Genomic DNA, 17,771 nt, shown 5'->3' with positions numbered 1-17,771 from the left:
TAATTTAACCTTTTGAAGTCAAAGCTGCCACTTTAAAGTTGTCTTTCTACTTGGAAAAGCATGGTGAGGGATGCAGAAGAGTATATACATGCACACCCAGTGTTTTTGCTAGGGTCAGATGGTAGTAGTGCTCTCTGGCCTTTGTTTTCCGAAGTTAAACTGGAACAAAAGGTTATGTGTAGACTAATTGAAAGGAAAAGGAAACTTAACAGAACAAAAGCCTTTAATCTTTGTGGTTGATTCCTTCCTTCCCCCCTCCCCCCTTTTAAAGGCCCTTGCGTTAAGGTTCATTTCAAGGTATTATGATATTTGCAGTGGGATGATGAAGATCTTCATGCCAATCTTTGGCTTCATACCTGAGACCACGGTTTATACCGTTACCAGGTTGTTGTCCTGAAATGTCTTGTTTCATGATTTTTGTGGCAATTACTTTTTCTATTGTTGGACCGGGAAATCTCTTGCTCTTATAAGTAAATGTTTATAAGTGTGGAAAGCCATAGGAAACATTGTTACTGGGAACGTGGTTTGATAAACATTGAGGAATGCACCTCAGATTCTTTATGGTGCTGGATTTGCTTGGCCAATCTTTATTTCTAGAGATAATAGGACAGTAGAAGGAAAGAAAACAAAATACCCCCTCTGTAAGAGGCCTCACTGAAGCTCCCAGGTTAGAATTGAAATAAAAATGGTTTACTCATAAGCTGAAGATATTTTTCTATTTGTTTAGATGAAAAATATTGAAGTAATCTTTAATTTCCAAAGCGTTTTGTATTTATAAAGTCTGTAGTTACCCTTGCAGTCCCAGAATCCATGACTAGATTTTCTATGTTTTCTGTTACACTGTTGTTTTGATGGCATTAACCTCTGATTTTATAATGATACTTTTCTTTTTCAGTTGAATAGCTTTTCATAGTGGCAGGTGTTCTTCACTGTCTCACTGAAGCAAGGTTTATTGTTCAGTTTATCACACTTTTCACAAAGAAAACAGTATTCTAAGAAACACCATTTCACATACTCCTACATTATTTGAATGCAGCCTGTTTCAGGGTATGTTTATTATCACTCATGGATAACAATTTAGTTTTGATTCACAAATTTGTGTTTGAGGATGGTGTTCAAACATCCTTCTAAATTCTTAAATGCTTATGAGTGTAGTAATTCTAGAACAAGTCTTTTTGCTGTAGAAGTCCAAATAAATGATGTGACAGTGTTGACAAATGTTGAGAATTCTATTGGTGATTTTTTTTTTTTTAACTTTTGACAAATCTGTTGAATTTGGTGTTTAAAAAAACTCTTTGAAGTTCAAAATATCGAGGCGAAGCATTAGCAAATGCTAGCTTTGCTGCCTAAATGTTTGTTTCAATCAGTAATTAAAAATCCTTTTGTCTAACAGTTGTTGCTTTCCTCCCTTCTAAACTGCACTTGGTTGCAGGCGATGGGAGGGTCTTTCCAAGTTTTCTGAAGAATACCTGACAGTTGCTGTTGGTGGTATTTGGTGGCAAAATTTTAAAATAAATAAGTCAATGCACAGACTGCATTTGGCATGTTGCAATTAGTAGTTCATGTACTGGCCTATGTAGGAGATGGCTCTCCCAGAGGAAAAGTGAAACTGTGATGTGAACTGGATGGTTAGAACTGCTTAGCTAAACACTTAGGCAGATATTGGACAGCCAAGTCAGAATTATACTTTTCTTTATGGAAATGAAAATAGCCAAGGGGGAAAGTGTTGCCATACCAGGTGATCAAATGAAGAACTGGAATTTATTGGGAAAGTGGGGACATGATGAATAGGAGGGTGTGTATTTGTAGGTGGTAGTGATGACATATGCAACACTAGTAGTCTGTGTCTTGTTTGTTTCTTTGTGTGTTTTCGTCCCCCCCCCGTCCCCCCCTTAACTGTTGTAACTCTTCCTTGGAGACAATTTCTATTTGGTCATTGCCTGTTTGCTGAGAAAGGATGAATCAAGGCAGGGCAGAGCCTTAGAGTTAATAGTACTAGGGTTGAGGGGGGAGCCCAACCAACCAGAAACCAGTGTTGTGGCAAATCAGGAGGGAGGAGAAAGCTTTAAAATGTATTTGGAAACACATAAATGGAAACCTCTTGAAACAAACATTTAGTGGCAGAGTCACACTTCTGTACTTTCAATATCACTTTGTGTGAGTTGAAAGAAATAAAAGAAAAAAATAGACCAGCCGTGGAGACTTTACTGATATATCTGTTCTCAAAAGGGCATCTTTTTCTTCTGGTGTAGTCAGCAGAAATAATCAGTTTAGCAATGTCAGTCTTGCTGTTACAAAATCTGAAGTGGATCAAGGTCATCCAAACATAGTTGTGACAGAACTGGGTTTGGTCTCTGCCTTGGCTCTTGCTGCTGTGAGCTGTGTGGATGTGCTAACTAAGCTTCTTGTGTGTGAACATGGCTTTAGAGCAAAAAGAGGAATTGACCACCAGCACTGGTAGTGGATCTTTGAGCTCAGTCAAGGATTGCTGATTTGCTGATTGATTTTAAAAAACAATCTCTAATCCCTTTGATAGACTTCTTGAGTCTTGTCCTTTCCTTCTTTAAGATACTTATTACTTCAATACACTTAATACACTGACTTCCAGTAATATAATTTTTTAAACTCTAAACAATGTAGTGACATATTTGGATAGGATGGGGTTTGGAATCTGAAGGCAATGAAAAAAGTAATTTCTTGGTAAGAATAAAAAAGCTGTTCTTTATTCTAGGCACCCTTCTATTCTAGCCAGAATCGTCTCCATGGAACTCCTGTGTTGATCACATCTGAAAAATGGCAACAGGGAAAGCTGAGTGTTGTTTTCTGTAGCATATCAACTAGAATTTCTTACATCCAACTGTCTCTGCTTTAGCTGTTGCAACATTCTCTGCCAATTCTGAGAAGGCAAGTGTAGTGTTTTCCAGCTGTTTTGGATTGAGGCACTGTCAGAAATGACAGAAACGTGTGCTGGTTGTTGGTTTCTGTTGGAATTTGTAACTCGGTGCTTTTAGTTGTGCTGTAATTCTTTGCAATTAATGTGTGTAGCTATTAAATGTGATGGCAGGCGAGGAGCTGGCACACATTTGCTTCTTGCATGTACTATATATTAGGGCTGTGACTTTCAGTAGGAGAGTACATACTTAACATTACAGTTGCTAAATCTGATAAAACCTGCCAGAGCTTTATAAGTAAACTGAATACTCACTTCATTTTGTATTTTCTTGGATTTTTGAGCTTCATTTTATTCCTTTTGTAAAGTTATTCTTTGCTGTTCTTATACAATACCATGTTTGGAACATGTTCTGTTTTGTTCCTCTTCTCTGATTTCCTTTGTTCCTTTCGCCTTTCTACCCAGAACAAACTCATAACCTTGTTTTACTCCTAGAATTCGATTGTTATGTTTTTTTAATAATGTACTTCGCAAGTATCACAAAGTAGGTATTCCGTTTAAATCAAACGTTATAGTTATGTGAAGGGTTGCTTGTGTCAGACTTATAGGATGCAAAATTCAGATTCTGTAGAGAGCGGTGCCTTCCTTCCATCCCCAATCCACTGTAAAATACCAGACATATTGTTTCTGTACAAAAATACTGGGATATGTTGACTGTTCTCTATCATCTAGGGAAGTGGTCTTCAAACCTTCTTGATTTCACACCACATCAGTAAAAAATTTGAGAATGCACAAGCGATATGTGTATAGATACCTGTAAATTATATACATAAAATGTTGTATTTGTATATTATGTACATTATAAACAAAGCAACCACAGAAATTAAAAAGAGTGAGATAAAGATAAAATAAAAACTTTTTAAATGTGTAAATTTACAGTTATATTTGCTCAGATGTGGTGTTGGTGGTTTTGTTGCGTTTTGGTTTTGGTTGTTTTTTTTTTTTTTTCTGCTTTGACCTATAGCCAGAAAGAATTTGCTTCTCTTTGCAGCATAGAATGTGAATGTCCTGGCTGATGGAGGTAGGCACAGGCAGGGCATTCTCTGTAAAGTGTTCCTGGCTGTATGGTTTGTTTCCCACTCTGGACTTGTTGATTCATATGAACAAGGTAGTGTTATTTTCTGGGCTCCTTCCTTGAGTGGAAGAATTAAGATAGGACAGGATGCAGACCTGTTCAGCTTGGTAACTGTGTGGTTAGTCTGTTTCTCTCAGCAGATAATAGGTTGTTTTTGTTTGCTGATGAGTGATTTATTTTCAGACTTGACAAAAAGTTATGTGCTTGATGAAGCTACACCTACCTGGATCCTGAAAAAAAATCTATTTTTAATATTCTTGTAAGTTAAAAAAAAAAAAAAAAGAAAAAAATTAAAAAGAAGAAGAGAAGTTAGGTAGCTTTTAGAAGCTGGGGAAGGGAGTGCTTGGTTAATGAAATGGACAGCATGGTACAATGCTTTGCTATGTGTGTTTCATGTATTTGAGTTTAAATTCAGAGTAATGTAACTCAAGCTGACTTTCTACAGGCTGTCATAAAATGACATGTCTGATTTTTAAAATGTCAAAACCATAAATCATTAGTTTGCTAAGATTGCACTAGCAAGCTATTAAAGAACATGGCAGTATTTACTGTAGATAAATGCAAATTTAAAAAGGTTCTCTGTATCATGGTTTAAATGATTTATTTGCTTTCAATGCACGTGTGAATCTGATGCGATGTGAAGATTTAGAATATTTCATTCCCTGTATGGAGCTACAAATTTGCATGTTATTAAACTATCTTGGAGTCATATCTTTCTTGTATGTCTTGAATGGTATAACAGGTTAAGGTAGACTGAAAAAGTTAATTAAAATGAAAGCAGAATTAAATTCTATTAATACAGATACTGTAAAGATACAAATTTCAGCTGGATGTAGGTATAGCCTGTATCTGTGTTAGTATCTACTGAGATCTGTAATACCAGGCACTCTTGCAATACTGCTGGGTTTTGTAAATACATCTTTAGCCACTATTTGAAGTGCGTTGAAATTTTGTCTAGGAATTGTATGATTTGCAAAATATTAACTTGGCAGCCCTTTGTTTACTCAGGGATTTGCAATAAAGCTTAGAGTTGCATGGCCTCCTCAGGAGGAAAGGGCCTCTCTGTTCATTGTCATGCCTTGGACAAGCCAGTAGGGAATCGGTTTTATATGGTCTCTGTTCTGTTCTCCAGACTTGTCCAATGGCCTGCAAGTTTGCTGGGTATATCCACCCTTTGCCCTCTGTCATGTTCTTGGCAATCCTTCTGTTTATATCAGCTGTCCCACCTCTTGATGGGTCAGTAAAGATGGAGAGGAGTGTAAAATTCCCGTATTAGACTTGTCTGTCTTTCACTTTTGGAATATTTTGTTAAATTTCCAAATGGCGTGACAGAAGCATTGTGCATGATGGTATGGAGTGATGTTACTGTTTATAGAGTCTGAGCATTGTATTAGTTTTTAATTTAAACTGTTTGTACTGAAAGAATTTTTTGAATGGTTACCAAACTGATGAAATGAATGTAGGTGGTGGTGGTGGTTTTTTTTGTTTGTTTGTTTTGGTCATTTCTGTTTGGTTTTGTAGGATAAAGTTTAACTTTGCTAATAATTTCATCTAATACTGGGATTGTTCCCTTTCTAAGGTCGAGATTAAATTTCATTTATTTGTACATATTTAAAGAAAATAATTCTAAAAGCTTTTTCTAAAGTAGCTAAAACCCCATTATGTATGAAATTTAAAATTCATAGTGCCACTCCCCCTGCCCCTGTGTTTAAAAACATTGTGTGGATCTAATTCTTTCTTGCATTGCTCTACTTGCACTGGGGGTTCAGTTGCACACTAAAAATTGAACTAATTCTTGATGTAAAAATCTTGCAAGCAGGGTGAAAAAACTTTGTTATTTTGTGTGAGAGAAATTTTAGTCTATACATAGATAAAGCTCAGTGCCTTTTTAAATAAAAGTTTTTATGAATCATTTATGTCTCAGTTGAACTGGATAGAAGATACTTGCTACTGTTTCCTGTGTAAATTGTGTTTTTTGTAGTTAACAATTGCCAAGTTGAAGCTCTGCTTTTGTAAAAAAGCAATACTTAAATGTAAACTCTTCTGCTAATTTGAAATGTTATCCACTCTTATTTCCTGGAGATACAGCTTTCTTTGTAGTGACAGAGCATGAGATACAGGCTGCTGGTACAAAGGTGTCTTAGGGAACAACAGGATCATACTGTGCTGAGACAGGTTTCAAATACAACATTAGGTGGCAGTAGACGACTCTTAACACCTTGTGGTTGTTTCTTAAATATAGATTATAAATAAATTTTAGACAGTTTTCCAAATGAGAGACAGACTTGAACAAATATTATTTTAATACAGAACATTAATGTTGCATCACTATAAAGGGAAGCAATGGGAACGTTTTTTCCTGAATGATGCAGCTTTGATTGTAGTTAGTAACAGTATTGAACAGAATCATGGAAGCATCAAGGCTGAAGTAGGTGCAATGTTGTGTAATGCCACTATTGATATGCCTGGTTTAAAAACCTTGCTTATTTGCCAGGTAAATGAAGTGGTAAAAGCAACTAATTAAGAAGAAAATGTACCTCTTCCCCCCCCATCCTTTTTTTTTTTTACCATTCTTTTTCCCTTAGAGAGCAGGGGATCCGAGTTACTCTTATTACTCTTTTTTTTGTAGTCTGTTGCATAGTGTTGAATGGGGGAAACCGGTGACTCCATCCTGAGATATCAGCAGGAAAAGTTTGTGGTTTTCTGCTGAAGAAGTACCTGTTTGCTCTTCCGCTCTTTGATTGTTTTGGGGTTTTTTTGGTGGGTTCTGGTTTTCTGAATATTTGGTTTTTTTTCACATGAAAGAAGGATTACAGTTGGAGTGAGGTTAAAGAGGATGTTTACAGAATAGGCTGAAGTAGAATGTTTCCTTCTGTGAAGGAGTTAACTGGTCACTTGCATGTTCATGCTCTCATGTTACTTTAAACTTTGATCTACTACTAAGGTAGAAAATGTCAGCATGTTGTTGGAAGGTTATTACCTTGCCTTTCATGAGGGAGTCGTCTGACAATTCTTTGTACTTTGTCTAGTTTTTCTGGTTGCATTGTCATTGATACAATGATGAGATATTGAAGAAAAAAAGATTGAGATCCAGGCTTTTTGTGTGTCCCTTTCGCGACTTCCTATAACCTCTCTGGGCCTGAGCCTTGTTTGTCCTTATGTCACTTAGTTGGCATTCATGCTAATGTCTCTATTTGATATATTTATCTAAACTATCAACAGGCTTTCATACCAAATCTCCTCCTAGGACTCATATCTTAATATTTTCTCACCTCCAAGTGTTGCATTAGTGATAGAAAGACTGCATGGAAAAGTGGGGGGTAAGGGGCAGAAAGTGGATTGCTGCAAATTAGTGTGTATGAGTTATTATTTTTCCCTGCCTTTTCCCTCTTTTGGTCTGTAGAGGCCTTTCCAAGGCAAAACCATCTTTTTATCCCACCCTGTATGAGTACGGTGGTGTTGACTTGTACTGTTTTGCTGTGTGCCCTCAGGGGATTTGACTGGCTTGGAATCACTGATGATCCTATGAGATCTTTGCCCTAAAGAGATTTTAGTTTTTAAACTTCACAGATCTTTGGCATTTATTTTTTTATGATCAATCTACTTGTTTTTAGTTTGTGAATACATGAAAGGGGTTGGGGTCCAGGGTGTTGGTTACTACTGTGGTGGAAGATAAGAGTAGATGCAGGCAAAGAATATTATATTTATTGTTACTTGGAAGCATAATGGCTAAAATGAATTAATCTTTTTTGTGTCTTCCAAAAGCTGCATTCAGATTCCATCATCAAGGGATGAAAAATATTGGGGGGGTTTGTTTGTTTTTAACCTTGGGTTGATGGACATGATGTAAAATTGCAGTAAGAACAGCACCATTTTGGATAACATAGTTGTGTTGTGAACAGAGGTAAAATGTAGGGTGTATATCAAAACTTGTAAGTGTTGAAATTGCAACTGGTTTATCTTCAGCACATTTTTCTTGATGTTTATCTTGTTGAAGTACCTTATGCTTATAAACAGAAGATTATGGGAATTACCAGCTGGATTCTCATCAAGCACAAACTTTTAATATTGCCATGGAGATAGAACTGGCCTATTTGCATTTTTTTTTTCATCATGGGATAGGCATTTTCCACTGGATAAGCATTGTCCATACATGTTGTTTTGGACTACTAAGGAAACAGAGATTTGTTCTGAGATTATAAAATCAGCATCTTGAGGAAAAGGGAGGTCACGGTTTCCTTGGTTAATAGGTCTTTCGTCCTGGCTTTAGGAAACAAAGCAAGTACGTTTGTTGTGATGTTTAGGTTAAGTAGTAACCAGCAGGATGAGAGAGCTCTGTACACATTAAGTATTTTTTGGAAGTTTGAGGTAAAACTGTGGTGATTCAACCCTCTTAAGTTCTCCCAAGTATAGCCAATATGGTTTTTCCAGGTTAAATACTGAGTGTAATCTTGGACCTGATTTATTTTTTTTTTTCCTGTTATAGTTCATTGAAATACTTTTCCTCACATTTTCTTACAAGCTTTTGAAGTATTTTGTGTCTGCCACTAGGAGAAAGAACTTTACATTCATGATCTAGATCATGGTCTTTCAGGAAAGTGGAGCTTGACAATGTGTATTTTGAGCTATTTTCTGCATACTGTAGTTTGATATTTGCTCACCCAAAGAGTGCACCATCTTTTTTATGTCTTTGAAAATTTCTCCCATTTTATGGTAGCTGAAAGCTTCATTGCAGAGAGGGCTTTTTTTGCTTAAATTTGCTTTTTGTTTCTGATTAGAGTTGATGTAGTGCTATTTTATACTTAAAATTGGTGCTATTATGTTGACTTACTAGTTTGGTTCTCTAAGGGGAAAAAAATCAGAGTAAGCGTGTAGGTAAAAATTGCTGTAAAGTATTACCCCTGTTCTCAATCAGCTAAATGTGGAAAAATTTTACCAAAAAGCTTGGTTTAGTTTATCTATTTTTTGAATATAAGGTAAATATAAGGTAAATATAACTGGCGAAATGTAAAATTTGTGAGTATGTATTTGAATACTGTGAATACTTCACTTTAAAACCATTCCTGTAAGCTTATACTTACATGTTGAAGAACGAAAATGTTATGCCACCCTGTAGGTTGCTATAAAGATTGTTTATGCAGCTCAGCATAGGACTTAAAATACATTGAATTGGAGAATTTTGAAAAATGTACTGTGCGACATGGGAGACCAAATCATGCTAAAGTGCAAGGAAAGACTATACATCAGTTCAAAGGCTACATTATTCAAAAAACTGCAACCATAAAAAAGGTAATAAGATTACATTCTCACACTTCATGGCTAGTAAGGTGCATTAAGCTGCTCAGATATTCATAACTTACTGTGACATTTGGGAAGATTACATTTTGCTGTGCACAGCCATTACTGCAGCTCAGATAATAACTAGCCAATGCACGGACCTGGATTATGATCCCTGTCATCGGAAACAAATTTGTGTTTTGAAGGTTGATCAGTTTCAAATCACCATTAGAAAGGGTTAATATGAAATACTGTGGGGGGGGGTGTGTGCTTATGTGTATCTAATGGGCATGCATACATATAGTACATCAACTGCACTGTGCCTTTGGTATATTGTGTTCTCTGTCAGTTTTTTTTGTCCTCACTTTCCTTAAAGGAAATGTTAAAATGGTAATTATTTCTACCATAGCATATTATTTCTAGAATGTACTTGCTGAAATGCTTATGTTTGCAGATGAGATTGAAAACCTAATTTGACAGCTTCCTGGATGGGTGGTTACTCATAATAGTGTATCTAGCCAAAAATGAAAGATTGGTGGTGTAGACTTATAGGGTGAAGGTAAGGTCACCTCTAGTTGCAGTATATGGTTTTGGTGTGATAATTGATGGTTGACTTATAGTTAAAACCAAATACGTAAAGAGTTGAATTTCTTGTTAAGAATTAGCAGGTGTTTGTGGCTGGAATTTAACCTTCAGCTATTCTGTCTGTACACAGAATGCAGTATTTTGGTTTTTACCTTGATGGTGAGATAGAGAATGGCTTGTTGAGCAATACTGCAGTTTTGTAGAGAATGATGCATTTAGTGTATTTTACATTTTTGAATGTTCAGGTTTTTTGTTTGGTTGTTTTTTTTAAGGGGGTGTACTTTTTTCCTTGCATTTGTGTTAATCCATTCTGCTCAGCATTCTCCCTTGAATTCTACCTTGCAGAGCTTTCTTGAGGTAGGCCTCTGCTCCATCTTATGGAGGGTGAAAACTGAGGCTTGGAGAATAATAATGACCTGATAGATTTGAGAGGACAGCATGAGTTGATAAAACAAAAACCTGGGAATATAATTCAAGTCTTCACATTCAGTTAATGAAGTTTCCCTTCCCTAGATAGTAAGGAAGCATCTGATAGTAAATTGCATAATTATTTTTTCATGACCAAAAAGAGAGAAAAAGGGAAAGTATAAATTAGTGTTTAGAAATTATCATGGGATGTTGTCTATTCTGTCATAAAAGCAGTAACTTTCTCTGCTTCTTGTGCTTTGGCCACTGCTGATTTATACTCAGAAGACCGAATATTGCTGCTTCTAAGTAATAAGATTTAGACACTTGAGGAAAATGTATCGTAATTTCAGTAGTTAATGAAGAACATATATTCTGTTCCATTGTGTAGGTTTATCTTCAGATCCTGACTAGCTGTTGGAGCTCATATTTAAGCCAGTTAGTATATGCATTTTGGGGCAGTTTTGACATGGTATGACTTAGGAAGTGACGGTACTGAAGCTGTTAATGGTCAAAGCATGTGAGAGGAGCACCATGTAGGACAGAAATAATGTTGTTTATTAGACAGACTTGTAAAAATGAGAAGGAACTGAAATACTTTTTTAGTGTGAGTCCATTTTGGTCATTTGAGTCAATGCTATCTGAATTCCTATTGTGTGCTGTTATACAATGGATATTTTGGCAAGCATGGCAAGCATTAAGTTTTAATACAGTTCGGAAGTCCAAGAAAAGTTTAAAAAGTGGAGGCCGGACGGAATTGGGGTAGAGGAGTTTAGTACAATCTGTCTTTCCTTCAGCTGGAAATTTTATTAAGTATACAAATGAGAATTAAGTAGGTTCTTTTCTTCCCTCCTTCATGTCTTTGGCACGTGCATATATGTTTAGTTACTCAGTGTATGTTCAAACAAAGCCTGCACCTAGGAGACCTGAAATATTACAAGATTTAAGTACCTTAGCCACACCATAGTCAAAGGCTTTAAACAGTGCTGCTGTTTCACATTCATGCAGATATAGCAAGCCTTTTCTTCCTTTTAGTACTTGTGGCTACTATTGAAACTGGCAGTTAATACTTAACCAGCTTTATTCAATATCTCAGGCATGACTTGTAAGTGTTACAAGTGGTAATATTTCTGACTTGAATCAGCTCCTTTTAGCTACAATTACCCTCTTATTTGAGGAGTTTTAAGCACACTAGAAGGAAAGCTTTTAGGGCTACTCCAGGCCGTTTATGGTATCTTAGCTGACTTGGCTTTTTCATCTGTTTTAGAACACTTAAAATCACAGAACAGTTTGGGTTGGAAAAGAGCTGTAAGATCATTGACTCCCACCATTAACCTAACTCTACAGAGTCCAGTGTTAAACCATGTCCTTAAGCACCACATCTACATATCTTTTAAACACCTCCAGGTGTTTAACAATTACCTGATAGCAGGTAACACCCTAGGAGCACCTTTGTTGAAGGTGCTCTTCAGAACTTGAAACAGAGGAAGAATAAGGCTTGATATAATTATATTGGCCTCTTTATGTTTCTTTTTTAGCTCATGTCTTTTTGCTTCTTGCAGAATTAATAACTTTAAACATGGAATGGTACCTTGATACAATTGTCTTAAGTTTTTTTTTTATCTTTTGTCTGAAAGCTTGTTGGAGGACAATTTGACTTGGAAATGAACTTTATCATCCAAGAAGTAGAGGGCATCACCTGCATGGTAGACTTGCTGGACAAGTGTGACATCACCTGCCAGGCTGAAGTGTGGAGCATGTTTACAGCAATCTTGAAGAAAAGTATACGCAATCTGCAAGCATGCACGGAAGTGGGGCTTGTTGAACAAGTGCTCAAGAGGATTGATAGAGCTGACAACATGATTGCAGGTACAGTTTCACTCAGTGTGTGACTGAAACTGTATTCCTTTTTTGTAAAGTCTCATGGAAACATTTATTAAGTGATAGAAATTTGACATTGTTTTTTATTAAACATTTATATTGGTGTTCTTTTTCTTTTCAGATCTCTTAGTGGATATGCTGGGTGTGTTGGCTAGCTATAACTTGACAGTGCGAGAGCTAAAGTTATTCTTCAGCAAGCTGCAAGGAGAAAAAGGGAGATGGGTAAAAGAAAACTCAACTGAAACCATTTTTGTAGTGTTGCTTCTACTTTTCCTAATATTGATAGGTTAAAAGGCTGTTTGATAACCTTTGTAATAAACAGATTTTAAATGTACCAAGAAATATAGGATGTTTTCTGGTATTATATGAATGAATCTTTTTACTTGCAAGTAATTAAAATACAGAGAATAGAATAGTGATGAAATTAAATTTCCTTCTGGATCTGTGAACTGAATTGATCTTTTTGAACATCTGGGAATAATATGGTGACTTGAAACAAGTGCTTTTATGCCCTTTTAAAAATAATTCCAGTTATAGGAAATGGAAGGAAAAAGGATTAACATTTTTTTTAAGATGGAAGAGAAAAAAAAAATTATAAAGTCTACATAGGCAGTTCAATGTGCTTCTGTTTTCCTGCTGTTCTTTACCTGAAGCCTGAAAAAAAATACCTAGACAGGGAAGTGTGAATTTTTGGCAGAAATGGAAATTAAGAAAATAAGCTCCAGATGAAAAATCGTATCGTGTTTTCTCCTGTTCCTGTGTGAACTGGAAAGGGAGAAGAAGGTGGTCTTTTGTTGTTGAGAACTTCTTTCCCGAAAGTAAAAATGTGTATGTTGTAGAGGCCACACAAAATTGTTGTTTTGCTGGAAATCAGCATTATTTAAATAATAATTTTATCTGCTTTGAATTTTAATTGATCTCCTGCTGTCTCTAAATACTCTGCCTAGTGTAGAGAAAGGACAGCAGTGTCTCTATGACTTCCAATAATTTTGAAAAATGTATTTAATATAAAAGACAGTATGCATAAATAAAGAGCAAATTTTAAAAGACCCTTTGAAATAAATAACTTTGGAGATCATAACTTGTGCAAATAAAAACACTCTAAACTTAATAGAGGGTTTAAACTTAATAATTGAACATACAGAGTATATTTAACCATAGGTGAATTAAAGTTGTCTCTGTAACATTAACTTTTTCATTTCCTGTCTCTCTGCTATTTGCATTTAATTTCCTTTCTTTATGAAAGACTAATTATAGAGGAAAGGAAGAGAAAAATGCCACAATTGCATTGCTGAGGAGTTGCACAACTCCATAAATCATAAAATCAGCAGTGCTGTAAAGATACAAAGTATTTGGCTGCAAAACAGATCACCTAGTTGAATTCTGTAGTGCTGAAGACTTCCAAGCGGTTCTCAGTGTTTCCTCCTCAATTTTTATTCAGGATTCATGAAGCACTGTTTATCTGACTGTAATTTTGGGACTTTTGCTATGCATGCAATGCTTAGTTTTCAGAGGGTGGCTGCTTACTAGAGGGAAAACAGGACACTAAGAGAAAGACGTGAAGTGTAAAATCATAGTTTACAGGTAGATCCATGGGAACATTATGAAGTGATAAAAGAAGACACACAAGATTGTTCTGTCGCTATGACCAGTATTTGCTGTACTTCTGTTGTTTTGAGCTCATGTACTTGATTTGGAGTTGATGGTTGCTGAATGTTACAACAAAATCAATGCAGAATTAGGGTGCTGGTGGGGACGTGTTAAGTATTCACACTAACTGAGCACTCAGTTTAGATGTTCCAAACTGCCCTTGAGAACTGAATCCTTCTGCACAGACTTATTTGAAGGGTTATATATAACCAAAGACAGTATATGACTGCAGTCCTGATGAAAATAGTCCTGTCTGCTGATCCTCCCTCTCCCTTTTGTTAGGTTTTCCCCATCTCCCTTGTGCTGGCAATGGCTTCATGCAGCCACAGTCCACAACTGCTGGAACTGAAAATTGTTTTGCATTTTTTTCCTGAATTAGTTTTTAGCTGGATCAGTTAATTTTCTTTAGCTCACAGAAAATCCAAACAAACAGTAGCACTGATGGGATTGAGCAGATAAAAGGAGGAATATTCAGAGTCAGTTTCATTTATGCTGGATGAAAGTGGCTCTGGTCTTTAAATCCTTAGTTTAGTTATTAATTGTATTTTAATACCCCTGCTGTGTGCTGTGTGACGGTATCCATGACTTTTTGTTAATACTGTTTATTCAAAGTGCTAAGTGTCTTAGCAGAGTATTACTCAACTATGTGCAAAGCTTTAAAATGTGGCAAAATTAATTTTTTGTGTGTATAGTCTTTTCTTTCTTATGGGTCTGTTTTATTTATTTACAAGTGCAATAATTCTCTTTATCAGCCACCTCATGCTGGGAAGCTATTGTCTGTGTTAAAACACATGCCTCAGAAGTATGGACCTGATGCCTTCTTCAACTTTCCAGGAAAAAGTGCTGCAGTATGTAGATATTTTAAGTCTCTTGTTTGTTCGCTTTTTGTTTTATCAGGGCTGTTGGTTGTTTTCATTTGTGGTGTTCTTTTGTTTCATCTGTCATTCTCATAGGTGAAAAGTTTTAACCAAATTTTCCTCTCTGCCTGACACCTACGTTATGCCTAAATAAATCACAGAATCACAGAATATTAGGAGTTGGAAGAAATCTCCGAAGATCATTGAGTCCAACCCCCCTGCCAGAGCAGGACCAAAAAAAACTAGGGCAGATCACTCAGAAAGGCATCCAGACAGGTCTTGAAAGTCTCTAGAGAAGGAGACTCCACAGCCTCTCTGGGGAGCCTGTTCCAGTGCTCTCTGTAAGCCTCACAGTGAAGAAATTCTTCCTCGTTTTGAGGTGGAACTTCGGTGCTCGAGTTTGAATCTATTTCCCCTTGTCCTGTCACAGGGCACAAGTGAAAAGAGGTTGTCATGCTTATCATAAATGTGCGTTATCACTCTAGAAGAACCAATACAATTACATAAAGCATTATTATAAATGAGGCTTCTTTTGGTTTGTTATGGGTTGTTTTTTGTTGTGTTTTTGTGTGGTTTTTTTGGTTGGTTGGTTGGTTTTTTTTGTTTTTTTTTTGTTTTTTTTCAGACTATTTCAGTTACAGTCACAAGCAAAACAGACTCTGCTTGGGAAAATTAGTTTATTGCCAGTCAAATCAGAGTAGGGTAATGAGAAATAAAAGCGAATCTTGACACACTTTCCCTTCACCCTCCGTGCTTCTCAGGCTCAGCTTCACTCCCTGTTTCTCTGCCTTCTACCCCAGGTGCCTCAGGGCAATAGGGAATGGGGGTTGCAGTCAGTTCATCACGTCTTTGCTGCTCCTTGCTTTTCACACCTTTCTCTGCTCCAGCATAGTAGCCCAACCTTCGGGGATAGTATTCCACAAACTTCTCCAATGTGTGTCCTTCCCACGAGGTGTAGTTCTTCAGGAACAGACTGCTCCAGTGTGGGCTTCCCACTGAGTTGTGACCTTCTTTGGACACAATCACCTCCCCTGGCATGGGGTCCTCCACAGCTGCGTGTCCATGTCTGCTCTACTGTGATGTATGGGCTGCAGGGGTTCAGGCTGCTATCTCGCCATGGGCTGCAGGGCAATCTCTGCTCCAGTGCACCTCCTCCCCCTCATTCCTTGATGACTTTGGTGTGTGCATAGGTGTTTCTCTCACATGCCACTCCTCTCTCCGTTGCAGGTCTTCTAGTTTCTTTTTCCCCTGCCTAAATATGTTACCACAGAGGCAGTATCCCTGTTGCTGATGGTCTTGGCCTCAGCCAGAGGCAGGTCTGGCTTTGGAGCTGGGGGAGCTTCTTGCAGCTTCTCACAGGAACCATCACTGTGGACCCTCTCCCACTACCAATGCACCTACACATAGACCCAATGCATTAAGAAGTGCTGTGCAGATTCTTCTGTAGGAATAAGTGTATCAACAATTTTGCTCCTAAAATCATGGGATCAAATAGGACGTTCAAAATTTCATGCTTAAGTCAGAAAAAGATTTGAGTAAGATTTATCAGATTGCTCCAGTTTTCTTTGCCTAAATCCATTACCTTTCTGCCTTGGTGGCTTGAGATTAAACTTCAGCAACTTGATGGCTTAATTATTTTTTTTTAATGAGAACTTGAGATTTGAAAATGTGGACTACTGGAAAAATGCTACTGCAGCTGTATGTTTATCACATGAAACAGAACTTGGCAATAGATATGCTTTTGTTCCTTTCGGTTATTATTTTATTGTTTTTGTATTTAACTTCTAATAACTGTGTTGTATGCTTGAACCATATGTGATACTGGGGTGCCTCAGTAACCTTAATGTTAATATTCTCATGTATTTTTAAATTGAGAAGTCTTAGAAATTTAGCGTTTAATGTAATTACTCCAAGATCCATTGTGAGCTTAAACAAATGAAGGTGCTACCACTTCCCAAAGGCTGGGCTCAAAGACATGCAGACTGATTAGTTAGCTGGTATAGAGAAGGATTTATAGCATTTTGTTTGGACAGGGATAGCTGAATGGAGCATGGGAGCATAATAAGGAGTCTGGCGACACTCAAGTTCTTTGATGTTTTTTGTTCATTGGTATTGATCATCTGGACAACATCTTTGATCAGAGGTTATGGCAGTCATAGTTGAAGTTTGTATTGCAAGTCTGTGCAGCACAAGAATGAAAAGTTAATAATGTTAAAGAAACTCCAACCAAATAAAAAACCCCACACAATAAGATCCAACTGAAACAAAGGAACATGCCACACAGCTTATAACTTCAGAGCTTTTGAGCTAACATAAGCACAGTGTATTGATACGAAGCGTTTGGATTGTATTACCTTTCTTTTTAAGAAAGTCTCTAAGTCTGTAATATTCTAACTGGAAGGCTACGTAGACATGAGTTTCAAGAGAAAAAGTGAACTCCTAAGTGAAATGAATATGATTCTCTTTTTGCAGCATGCTTTTTTTCATAATTGGTGATTTACCTGAAAACCAACTCTATGTGAAAATAAGTTCGTAGATAGATTATTCTGTCAGGTTACCACAAAACAAAATCAACTTGCATTTAGCATTTTTATGTTACAAAATTTCCACTAAAGCATTTAATTTTTGAAGTAGAGTTTACTATCAATAATCTTCTTTGAGATATCAAGACCAGTTTTTAAACAGTTAGATCAACTAAATATTTTAACAATGGAGTACAAAAAAGAGAGAGGTTGGGCCAGATATTGTTTAGGGTAGAGGAACTGTACACATTTGTAGTGTATGAATTTGTAATGTGTGTCTGTAGATCAATATACTTCTGCAGTGTATATTTTAAGCTGTATACTTTTACTATTGTGATGTTGACTTTTCTACATGAGTATCTTTTTGCTTTCTTTAGGCTATTGCCTTACCTCCTATAGCCAAGTGGCCGTACCAAAATGGGTTTACTTTCCACACTTGGCTAAGAATGGATCCTGTAAATAATATCAATGTGGATAAGGATAAGCCTTATTTATATTGGTGAGTTTATGTAAACCCATATTTCTGATGTTCAGTTTGTATGAATTGTTCAGTGATTTCTGCTTTCACC

At 36.7% G+C, this 17,771-nt stretch overlaps 1 protein-coding gene across 3 annotated transcripts in view; it reads left to right on the top strand.

Moving 5' to 3' along the window:
- Nucleotides 1-17,771, top strand: part of LRBA (LPS responsive beige-like anchor protein) — a 406,974-nt gene that overhangs the window by 29,081 nt on the left and 360,122 nt on the right. For all 3 annotated transcript variants that reach the window (XM_051619696.1, XM_051619697.1, XM_051619695.1), the window contains exons 2-5: nucleotides 11,930-12,161; nucleotides 12,295-12,395; nucleotides 14,576-14,671; nucleotides 17,580-17,701. In XM_051619696.1, the coding sequence (XP_051475656.1) occupies nucleotides 11,930-12,161; nucleotides 12,295-12,395; nucleotides 14,576-14,671; nucleotides 17,580-17,701 (551 nt within the window). The remainder of the gene's footprint in view (nucleotides 1-11,929; nucleotides 12,162-12,294; nucleotides 12,396-14,575; nucleotides 14,672-17,579; nucleotides 17,702-17,771) is intronic.

This window comes from Apus apus, chromosome 4, assembly GCF_020740795.1.
Source record: "Apus apus isolate bApuApu2 chromosome 4, bApuApu2.pri.cur, whole genome shotgun sequence".
Taxonomy (NCBI): Eukaryota; Metazoa; Chordata; class Aves; order Apodiformes; family Apodidae; genus Apus; species Apus apus.
The sequence above is the reverse complement of the archived record's forward strand: the minus strand, read 5'-3'. Positions and strand labels throughout refer to the sequence as shown.